Genomic DNA, 12,439 nt, shown 5'->3' on the forward strand with positions numbered 1-12,439 from the left:
TTCGGGTTACTACGGGCCGCTGGTTCGCTCATTACGAGGTCGTTGTCATACTGCAGAAATGATACCAATGTTTCTGCATACCTTCATTTTAATCAAATCAGTGTAGTACTTAAGAGGTAAATTATCATCATGAACGGTGCATAGGAAACGGACACGGATATCTTTTGGTCTACTAATAGAGCCTTTGGATAGATAGATTTCAGACCGTGGAGGATAAACCTGAAATAAACGTGAAAAAGTCATAAAACTAGATTTAGAAGCATTTAGGCCAAGAGAGTTGTCCTTAAAGCAAAGTAAAATTATCTTAAACAAGTCAATTAAATTCTTGCAAACCTAAATCTCCGCTCTCCTACAAGTAACAAGGGTTCTATCATAAGCCACAGCAACAAGATAATCCAAAGAAGACAAATTACGGTTTTTGGCACGGGAAAATGTGGGATGACATCGACGACATTGACTCTTGAAGGACACTATTGCCAACTTTTGACGGTGAACTGAAAACAAGATCAACATAAGTTATTCTACTGGACTTGTACGACTTTAACCAAACAAACACGACTTCTTACGCTAAAAAGAGAAAGTTTGACGAGAAGAATTCTGTAGGTTAGTGATTCAAAAGCTTTTGGAACAACCAGGAGCAAAACAAGAGGAATCAAAATAGCGTCAAGCGCAGAATGAAGAGAGTTCAACAGAAATGCACAAGCATGTTCAGTTGAGTGAATTCTTAAAAAAAAAAAATCATGATAAAAACTGTAGAAAATAAAAGATCATTGAGACCACAAAGCATCGCCTTTTCAAAAGCATTGCTAATCCCAGACAGCAGAGATGACGAGGAATTCTTTAATTCCAAAAGAATCCAAATAATTCTATATTAGGTGCTGGCTCCAAGAACATTAACTTAAAATAAGGTGGCCCAAGATATCGGATTGCGACGGAGAAGAATTAGCAGCAGAAGCAGTTCTCTTACAAATATTTGCAAAATACGAGTAGAATACTTCTTGGATATATAGGTCACACTCTATATATACACTATCGACAAAAATCAATTGAAGGATACTTAAAGGAGGGCCTAAGGACGGAATTAACACGAGTCAAGAAATTCAGATAACTTTACCCCAATCTGGAAAACAATTAAATAACAATGGAACTCCGTCTTCCGAGATGCAGCAATTGCAAAAATTTCTGTAATTTTCAAATCGTTAAAGGTGAATAGCACACACTAAAGGGATATTTGGCTTATAAGCCCTCCGGAATCTATTTTGTCTCCTCCAACTCTAAAAAGGGCAGGAATTTGGATCAAAGAATTTGGAGAATATAATCCCTTAGATTTATGATCAGAAGACGAAACAGAGTAATAACAACATTTTTGACTGACTCATAAAGAATACTAAATACAATGTTACGCCAATATTGACCTAAGAGGAGTTAATTCAGAGTTTTTGAACTTATAAGATATTGAATTAGACTAACAAGCCCTCTTTAGAGTTGTATTATCAAAAAAGTAGCTAGAGCAAACATAGAATGGAACTGATATGTCAAATATAAGGCGTAATTTTGGATCAAAATAGTCGTAGCATTGTCAATCAAAGACACTGTATTTTCTGTTATAGGAGTTGCGACACACGCAAAAGGTAAAGCACCTGTGACGAGCATAGACAAAAAAAAGATCTAAGGATGGTGAAAACCTTTTGTCCATCAAATACGTCTTAAAATTTTCCATAATAATTTACTTACAGGTGTTTATTTATTGCATTCAACAATTAAAACCTTACGCCTGCATTTAATATAGATGAACAGTGATAAGAAACACCTTGACCACTCATGGTGCCGATTTCAGATTCAGTCGTCTCATTTTCAATCAAACTCAACAGGAAAATGTATCAACAGATGGTACCCTTGACTCTTTTTGTTTTCCTCCGGACAGGTGAAAGCTGATAATTTCGGCTCCAAGAACTTTATACTATTCGATGGTTTTCTGAATTAAGTGATTGAGACAAAATAAAAGTTTTGATCCATTGCTCAAGCTTGAACCTAGCTAGAAAACTTCGGGGGCGAAAAGACAAGGATATATATATATATATATATATATATATATATATATATATATATATATATATATATATATATATATATATATATATATATATATATATATATATATATATATATATATATATATATATATATATATATATCACCCTTTCAAAAGGGTCTGTAGCCAGAAGGTACTGGCTACAGACCCTTTTGAAGGCAATTACCACCTTCTATCAGGAGTTATTGGCCGCTCCTTAGCTCTTCACGAGCCATCTAGTTGAGGGGTTAACGCACTGGAATTGAAATCCTGAGAACATGGGCTCAAGTCCTGGTGTCACTGATTATTTTGTTTGGAATGAGGACCAATGATTTGACTCTGTACGCTCAGCCAGAATCGACCCAGTTCTAAATGGGCACCTGGAAAATTCTGTAAAAACAAAAAACACGGGAAGTGTCGGAGGATTTGCCACATACCAAGCATTGCACTCCCAGCCGAAAGGAATAAACCAGGAGATCGGTACCTAAGCAACGCAGACCATTTGGTCAGCATGCGAAAAAGTTTTTTTTTTTCTGCTGGCGTATTCGTTTGGCGTCAATTTTGCTGGAAGAGTTCTGTCAGGCTGTTGACTTCACTGATGATGTTGCATAAGTATGTGAAAATATCGGTGGCATCAGAATTACCATAGAAACGCTGGCCTCTGCTGCAGAAAAACTTGGTTTAAATGTATAATGGACTAAGACCAAAATAACAGCTGTGGAAAAGATACCATGCAGGCCCCTGAGATCTATAGAAATTAGTAGCCAAAATGTTCAGATAGTCAAGCAGTTCACCTACCTTGGTTCAATTGTCTACTCAAATGGAAATCTAGATACAGATATATCAACAAGGATGGAAAAACCCCAGATTAGCCGTCTAACGAAAGCTAGTATCTACTCTGGCTTGGTAGCAAGTGTTGTGTTGTAATCGTCAGAGACTTGGCCTTTAACTCTCTCGCAGATGATGATGGAAGATGCTCTCCAGACGAAACACCTCCACAAAATCGAACACGTTAGATGGCTCGACAGGGTACGGAACATGGAGATACTCTGGTCCTTTAAATTGCCACCCCTGTCCAAATAGCTGCAGTCTAACCCACTGCGTTGGTGCGGTCATCTGCTTCGTCTACCCACTCAAACACCTGCCCAACTTATCTTCGACTTTGATCCAACTGCAAACGGCTGGAAACGCCCCAGAGGTAGACCACGCAAGAGATGGGAGGATATTGTCTGCGGTCGAGTCAAGCGCCGCTGCTTTGACTCCCTCGCAGATGATGAAGGTAGACGCTGTCCAGACAAAATACCTCCGCAAAATCAAACGCGTCAGATGGCTCGACAGGGTACAGAACATGGAGCCAAAATGTTGAGATAGTCAAGCAGTTTACTTACCTTGGTTCAATTGTCTAGTCAAATAGAAATATAGATGCAGAGATATCAACAAGGACGGCAAAACCCCAGATCAGCCATCTAACGAAATCTTGTGTCTACTCTGGCTTGGTAGCAAGTGTTGTGTTGTAATCGTCAGAGACTTGGGCTTTAACTCTCTCGCATATGATGAAGGAAGATGCTGTCCAGACGAAACACCTCCGCAAAATCGAACACGTTAGATGGCTCGACAGGGTACAAAACATGGAGGTACTCTGGTCCTTTAAATTGCCACCCCTGTCCGAATAGCTTCAGTCCCAACCGCTGCATTGGTGTGGTCATTTGCTTCGTCTACCCACTCAAACACCTACCCAACTTTTCGACTTTGATACAACTGCAAACGGCTGGAAACGCCCCAGAAGTAGATCACACAAGAGATGGGAGGACATTGTCCGCGGTCGACTAACTGCGCCGTGCAATGACCCCAACAAAGCTTTAGAACCCCAACGGGTTCTAAAACGTGTTTTGCCGGTGATATCTTATATTTTGATTTTTTTAAATCAATTTGTCTTTTCAAAAGGGAATTGTTCTAAAAGGTCTAATGAAAAGCTGTATTTTGCCTTCATATAGGTATGGAAATAAGGAAGAGATAAATAATTACCGCTCTATTTCAATTTTACCAGTTATTTCGAAGATTTTTGAAAAAATAATGCATGATAAAATAAGTAAATTTGCGGAAGAAAATGAAATAATACAACCTAGCGAATATGGATTTCGGAAAGGGCATTCGACAGGTCACGCGATTACCCATTTTATTTGTAAAGTGAAAGATTTTCTAGATACGGGTTTTTATGCCTCATCTTTATTTATTGACCTGTCGAAAGGTTTTGGTACAGTAAACCATAATCTTTTATTTAGAAAGTTAAAGAGTTATAAATTTCCACCGTGGATTGTTAGCTGGATTGAGTCATATCTATCAGATAGGTCACAGGTCGTCATAGTTGGACCAAAAAGATCACAAAAGCACCTAATAACTTGCGGAATTTCACAGGGGTCTATCTTAGGGCCACTCCTTTACCTCATTTATACCGCGGATATAGGAAATTTTATGAAAGATTGTTTGACAATATCATTCGCAGATCCGAGCTGTAAGTGTTGAAAGCCTTGTTAAGACCATCTAGAGCGTCTTGAATGATCTAATGAAATATACGAGGAGTAATCGTTTATTGATTAATATTAAAAAAACAAATTGCATGATTTTTTCCATTATTTAGAAGGTAAAGAGTAAACTATCTTTAACAGCTGATGGACATTTAATATATAGGGTTTCAAAATTTAAATATTTAGGTGCAATCATTGATGAATTATTGTCATGGAAAGAACATGTAAATTCAATATCTATAAAAATTGCAATAGCAGTTCGGATTTTTCATAGATATCCAAATTTCCTTCCGCGAAAACCTTTACAAGAACCTTTAATTTTACTCTTGTTTATCCTTGTATGCATTACAGTATTTACGTTTGGACTAATTCTTTTTGTTATAACTTAAACAAAATTCAAAGCTCACAAAAGAGAGCTAGAAAGTAAATTCGTTTTAATAGACTTGATACTAAAAAAGTTTTCCTTAAATCTCAATCGCTAACAGTGAGACAAATTTGTCAGCTCCAAACTGCTGTTTTCATGTATAAATACTTGAATAGTCTAGCACCCCCAGGACTAACACAACTTTTCCTTTTTCATTTATCGTCATATTATCATACTTATCCAACGTCGTCTTCTACATATTTTTTTCCTATCTCGGATATTCGCCACACGCAAAGAGCAGCTTTTTCTATCAAATACGTTGGAGTGAAATTATGGAACAGTATTCCGCTGGAAATAAAAGATTCTGTTTCAGTTCCGTCATTTAAATATAATTATAAGAAACATCTTCTTTCTACTAGTACAAATAAATAGTTTTTAGGAGGATTCTCTCTTTTTTATGTAGTGTACAGTGCTTTTATTTCAAAGTTTGTTTGTTTGTCAATTTGTTGCTTGTCAATAATTACTGATAGTATTTGCATGAATATTTGAGTTCTCCAGGGACTACATTTAGGCCCTAGAGATCATTGATCAGTCTTTTTTTTCAAAGTTTGCTTGTTTGTCAATTTGTTGTTTTTTCAATAAATAGTGTTAGTATTTGTATGAATATTCGAGTTCTTCAGGGACTACATTTAGGCCCTAGGGATCATTGATCAGTCCTTGGAGTTGTTTTATTTGTGTGTTTATATTGAATAAAGTCAAAGTTCAAAAGTTCAAAGTTCAAAGTACCATCGCCCAAAACGGGCCACTCTGGAAACGACTAACGGCGCTTACATCTGATTCCCTCTACTCTGGCGCCGCTGCTTTGACTCCCTCGCAGATGATGAAGGTGGACACTGTCCAGACGAAACACCACCCCAAAAGCAAACTTGTTAGATGGCTCAACAGGGTACAGAACATGGAGATACTCCGGTCCTTTAAACTGCCACTCCTGTCCGAATAGCTTGAGTCCCGCTCCCTGCGTTAGTAAGGTCATTTGCTTAGCCCACCCGTTCAAACCTTTGCCAAACATAACTTCGAAATTGATACAACTGCAAACGGCTGGAAACGCCCCAAAGGTAGAACACGCAAGAGATTGGAGGATATCGTCCGCGGTCAACTCACTGCGCGGTTCATTGACCCCAACGAAGCTCCTATCCTCTTCCAAAACGGGTGACTCTGGAAATGACTAACGGTACTTACATCTGGTTCCCTCTACGCTGGCACCGCCGCTTTAACTCCCTCGCAGATGATGAAAGTAGATCTTGTCCAGACCAAACACCTCAGTAAAATCAAACGCGTTAAATGGCTCGAAAGAGTACAGAACATGGAGATTTTCCGGTCCTTTAAATTGCCATCACTGTTTGAATAGCTTGAGTCCTGCTCCCTCCGTTGGTAGGGTCATTTGCTTAGCCCACCCACTCAAACACCTGACCAACTTATTTTCGACTTTGTTCCAACTACAAACGGCTGGAAATGCCCCAGAGGTAGACCACGCAAGAGATGGGAGGATATCGTCCACGGTCGACTCACTGCGCTGTCTGTTGAACCCAACGAAGCTCCTACTGTCACCCAAAACGGGCCATTCTGGAAACGACTAACGGCACTTACATGTGGTTCGCTCTATGCTGGCGCTGCTGCTTTGACTCCCTTGCAGATGATGAAGGTAGACGCTGTCCAGACGAACCCCTCCCCCCCCCCGCAAAATCAAACGCGTTAGATGGCTCAACAGGGTACAGAACATGGAGACACTCCGGTCCTTTAAACTTCAATCCCTGTTCAAATAGCTTGAGTCCCTCTCCCTGCGTTGTTACGGTCATCTCCTTAGCCCTTCCACTCAAACACCTGCCCAACTTATCTTCGAGGTAGACCACGCAAGAGATGGGTGTATATCGCCCGTGGTCGACACATTGCGCGGTCCATCGACCCCAACAAGGTTCTTACCCTCGCCCAGAATAAAGCACTCTGGAGACGACTAATGGTACTGGAGTCTGGTTCCCTCTATCCTGGCGCCGATGCCAAGCAAGAGCTCATCTTAGATTGCTAGGGATTGTCCTACTTGGCCATCAATCTCTGTCCGAACGAATGGGCAAGTCATCCTCGAATGGAGTGAATAGAGGTCACAAAAGAGGATTTAAAGGAAATCGGGACTTCTTGGGAAGGGGTAAAGAGGGAAGCTTTGAATAGATTAGAATGGAGGAAGAGCGTGTGCACAGATATGTTGGCATCAGACGGTATGGTGCTGGAATAAGTTGTTAGTAGTAGTGGTGCTAGAATATAATCTTAGGTTAGCCCCAATGCAGCTGGTTATTATTCAACTACCGAGAGTAGATGCATATCATTAAGCAGTTGATGACTCCATGAATCTTGCTACAAAAAAAGTACTAGGCTATCAAGGATAAGCCTTGTTAGGCTGGACAATAAACATCAAGCACACATAACTTACAGATGAATTAATTTATAAAAATCTAATGCTAAGGAATAAATATGACCTTTATTGCACAAGATAAAATTTTTCACAATAAGCGGGCTTTATCAAACACAACCTTTAAAAAATTCTAACCGATGAAGGTAGATATGAACCAACAAAAAAAGGATCACCAGAGGAAATGATTTTAGTCCGCAGCAATTAGATTTAGTAAGCTCGTCCTGTTCTTCTAAAGACTCTTCTCTAGATAAGTTATTATCATACTCTGACACTTCTTCTTCTTCTTTGCGGCAGCCTTGTGACAGGTCAAAAGCCAAACAGTAACCCTAGAATTCAAATCAAGAAATTAAAAGTTTTCGCACTAATGAACAAGAGTGTCACTGCTTGTTGCTTTTCCATCTTAGAAATGTCATGAAGTCAGGCAACTTTGTTTCTTATTAAAAAAAAGAAAAGAAAAAAAAACTCATCACCCTTAAGTCTCTTACTATAGAAAAGAGAACGTCTTAAACCAAAATGTTACCTGAAAACAAAAGAGCTTTTTTGAATCAATCAAAATAGAAAATAATTGGAATAAATCTTCTTACTGAGTAGCCAAGACTGTTTTTTATTGTTATTATTACCATTATTATTTATTGAAAACCCGTTTTCATGCAAAAAGAAAATGACCCAACATTACAAAAAAAGCAGAAGAGCACTATACAACTATGACAATGTAACCAGTGTAGAAGAAGTTGGTTCCAAGCATCTTTTGAAATCTTTCGGTTGTGTTTCTCCATAAGTTTAGCAACGGCTATAATAAGATCTGCTATACTGATAAGCTTTGAACTGCGTCTCCAAATTAGATATCTCAGTATTTATTTTGCAAAACCGAAGTAAGTGGAGCGGATTTTCGGTTTATCAGAATTTTTTAGCAGCAGCTGCAGCTGCAACCTAGTACGGGGTGAAAATTCGACCTATTGTAACACAAACTTAAAAACACAATTTAAACAAAGCTACCAGTGTGAATGTTTGTGAAGACTTAATAAGACAAATAATTGTAATTACAAAATAAAATTTCTGAAAATTCAGAAAAATAGCCCCAGATCCTCTAAAGAGGACGTAAAATTGAAGTAAAAACTACACGATTGAAATCGTTATTGGCCAAAACATTGGCTAGAACTTTACAATTCCTCCACCTCGAACAGCCAAGAAAATTAGAATTTACACTGACTTGTCTCCCTTTGTAATTTAAACGATAGAGCGCGAATGAGAAGCGCTATGTTCTGTCACTTGTTACAAAAAAAAATATTAATGTTGGCCCAAAAAAGGCCAAAGTACAAGAGACTGCAGAATTATGAGATAACGAATCAAATTTCTATGGGAGAGAATCCTTAGCTGGAGGTTTACAGTCCAGTATCTAAAAAAATAAATGAATTTCGTATTTTAGTATGGGTAGCGCAGCTGTTGTACTTCCTTTTCCATCCAGGAATAATCCTATCAATCATTACAATTTATTTACTACAGCTTACTACTACAAAATGATTACAATTTACAATCGGCAATAACTTTCAATCTGTGTGACTTGAGGTGTAATATTGCCCCGTGGTCGCACAGAAACCTTTCTCCTCTCAGCGCTAGAATTTAGGGGAATAGCAAGCATGTTGCGCCCAGTTTCCGGATGTATGGTTGTTTCTGTATTTCTCTATTTGTATGATTGCATTTACAGAATATGTCATTTTATAGATTTACAGGATGCCAAAGATCGTCTTTTGCGGCCAAAAATCTAGGGCCAAACGAAAAGCAGGTGTTTGACGAATAAGGTGGGAAGAGGTCGTAAGAAGTGATTTAAAGGAAACTGAGACTTCTTGGGAATGTATGAATAGGGAAGTTTTAAAAAGATTGGGATGGAGGTGAAGTGTTCATCAGCCTGAAGTAATAGCCCATCATCCATCGCCCTAGCCATCGCCCTATGTTCAGTGTTATTAAATTTTGAAGAAAACACCCTTCGCCGATCGCCCAGTCTTTTAAATTGGTTACAGCGTTGCCACATTTTGTCTCCTATAACCCAAAGAACTATAAAAAAAACTTAAACACAGTTGCTTCAGAACAGAGGAGAACAGGGATGAACTTTTTGGGGGTAATATTCCAAGAGGTGGGGATTTTCCGGAGGGGGGAACGCTTAGCACCGTTGTCAATAATAATGTAACGCAGCGACGTGCTTTTGCAGTAATTAGTAAAGTTTTTATGTAGCAGTCACTCGGTGATGGTCTTTGAATCAAATTGTTCTTAACATTAATAAACGTGAGAAACAATTAATAAATGCTAGACACACAATTAGCCTTAGTTTGAATAAGCTGCAATTGTAGAATATAATATTATAGATTGCATTGGTTTCATATTTTGAGGCATATTTGGCGAATGGGAAATTTTTTTAGTTCAGTTAAAAATATCCATGAGAAAGATTACCGATCTCTTCAGTTGGCCAGGTTTGAAAAAAGCAAGACAGAGGAGGTATCGTGATCAGAAGTGAACACCAGCATACTAAAGGCTAGATTCCTGCCATTGAATATCGAAATGACAATTGAATCTTGCGTAGATAAAATTTTTGCTCCAAATAATCAGAAGCTTTTAATTGTAGTTATTTACTTTATTCCGTTATTAAGCTAGATGAATATGAAAATTATTTTGAAAACGCTTTGGGGAGACAAGCTTGTCTTAATTTTTGTTTCTTACTGATGGATGACTTCTATGTTGATTTAAGGAAAATTTAACCTACAAGTCAAATAAGACTGGGTAAAAGTATTTTATAGTATTTAGATTAGAATGCCCACTATCTTATTCATTAGCTCTACAGGCTTTGTGCCAACTAGGATAGTTGACACGTCAGTTTCGTCGTTGATGATATTTTTTTGTCCTCAAGGTCTTTTTTCAGTAAGTCTGTTCTTTCTGATGACTCATGTGACCATCATTTAATTATGCCTGATTTTCATAGTGTTTTTCCGCGTAGTGACAAGGGTCAAAACTAACCTAGAGGAGTTCCACATGAAAACTGAGCAAAAATCATGACAAGAGCTCGGCGATGTTGACTGGATTGCCTTAATAGATGAATGAGAGTTAAACCAATTTTGTTGCTATATTAATTGGAGAAGCAATAATTTGACTCATAAAAACCTTGATTAAACAAAACCCTTATGGGACCTACTGACGAGAATAAAATGGTTTGTATAAAATGAGAATAAAGCTTCCTACTGAAACAGATGAAGCCCCTTTTAAAATTTAAAGAATTTGTTCACGAGGATCCCTAAAGAAACTGAAATAATTTATTATGAAAACTTTTGCGAAACCTAGATTCTCATAGGAAGACTTGGAGTTGAATTGGAAGAAATAACAATTTGTCTCATCCTGGAGTGCTATTTGACATAACGATATTTTGTGACATTTTTGAAAAGTATTAGGTAAATCGTTGTTTAAATAGACTCTAGTCTTTCTTCTCTTAGGTCCCATAAGCCCTATCTCTTCCCTTGCTAAGATAAGAGTACACTTTTGGCATTGATTACCTTTGAAGAAGCCCAAAAAGTTTTATAGAATGAAAAAAAGGCCAATTTGCTGAGATATGATGAATTTCCCGTTAGTTTATTTAAAAATATTGTAGATGTAGTTCTCGAACCACTTCTTAATATTAACAATTTGTGTGATGTTCATTGTCTTGGAAAAATTATATGGGAAAAAATCACTAAATGGAGTAAAAAGACTAAAAGCACTCAAATATATTAATGACCCTCCACTATGCCTGGAGAGAGATACTATCTGCACGATTGTATGAAACCGTTCGTGGTAACGAACTGTAAGGAGCGACATGGCTCAATAGTAGCCGAAATTCTAAAAAACGGAATTTTAATATTAATAGATACATTTTTGTCAGAAGACAGATCATGGATGCGTCTTTATTTTATTTTTCATTTTTTTTTCCAGGTGTAATTGTATCGAAATAATGGTCATAGAAGATCGGAAGAGGGTACATTCGAACGGAAATTAATTGTTCTAGTGCCCTTTTTAAGTGACCAAAAAGATTGGAGGGCAACTGGGCCCCCTCCCACGCCCATTTTTTCCCAAGATTATCTGATCAAAATTTTGATATAGCCATTTTGTTAAGTATAGTTGAAAAATAAAATAATTATGTCTTTAGGTGCAAAATGCCCCCCCACGGTCCGGGGGGAGAGGCCATTAAGTTATGAAATTTGCCCATTGTTTACGTATAGTATTTGTTATTGGGAAGTATACAGACATTTTTGGGGGTGCGGGGGAATGCGCTTGGGGTGGATTTCTATAGGGAGAATCTTCCTTGGGAAGGAAAATTTATGGGGGGTGAATATTCCAAGGGAAATGCTACGCTGGGGGGATTTGACAGAATTACTATACGAAATTCTTTTAATTGTCTTACATTCTCTTTGCCAAATTTTTCATGTGGAGATGTTCCGGAGGAATAATCCAGGGGCTTTTTTTCCACGTGTTTTGATTTCCAGGAAATAATTTCCACGGAAGGGGGCATTTATGGAGTGATCGAGAAACTGAAAGGAGATTAAAGTCTTATTCAAATGAAAGAATGTTTAGGGGAATTTTTCAGGCTGAATCATCCGCAAGTGATTTTAAAGGGAGGGGGGATGCTCAGCGAGGATGGAACTGCCTGGAAGGAATTTGATAGGGAGGGGGGTGAACTTTAAGTTGGATGAAATTTCCACGGAGGAGTTTTCCGTGAGGGAGAGGGGTATATTTCATAGAGGTTAGAAAAAGATTTACCGGTATTATTTGAAAAATGAGCAGAAATTATTCCATATATGAAGGGTGTCCCCCTCATCAATATCTTTTTCTTTACGCTAAAGTTTGACTATTTGTCCCAATATCTTTAAGAGCGTCTACTGAAACACGGGGGCCGTGTAGTAAGAATAGAAAGCTTTTTTAAAAGTGCTAACAGCTTTATTGTAAAGAGCAGGGGATTTAGGAGAAGGCAACACTTCACATGCAAAATAAGTCTGCCA

General features: G+C 38.0%; 1 protein-coding gene across 1 annotated transcript in view; it reads right to left on the bottom strand.

The window, feature by feature from the left end:
- Nucleotides 1-366: 366 nt before the first annotated feature.
- The window catches only part of LOC148941366 (uncharacterized), a 137,276-nt gene continuing 125,203 nt past the window's right edge, over nucleotides 367-12,439 (bottom strand). The window contains exons 7-8 of the mRNA XM_089104696.1: nucleotides 7,560-7,750; nucleotides 367-494 (exon numbers count right to left, since the gene is read on the bottom strand). Coding sequence (XP_088960822.1) covers nucleotides 410-494; nucleotides 7,560-7,750 — 276 coding nt within the window. The 3' untranslated portion in view covers nucleotides 367-409. The remainder of the gene's footprint in view (nucleotides 495-7,559; nucleotides 7,751-12,439) is intronic.

This window comes from Artemia sp. Qi Xiang Cuo, chromosome 18 (genome assembly GCF_049724085.1).
Source record: "Artemia sp. Qi Xiang Cuo chromosome 18, ASM4972408v1, whole genome shotgun sequence".
Lineage (NCBI taxonomy): Eukaryota > Metazoa > Arthropoda > Branchiopoda > Anostraca > Artemiidae > Artemia > Artemia sp. Qi Xiang Cuo.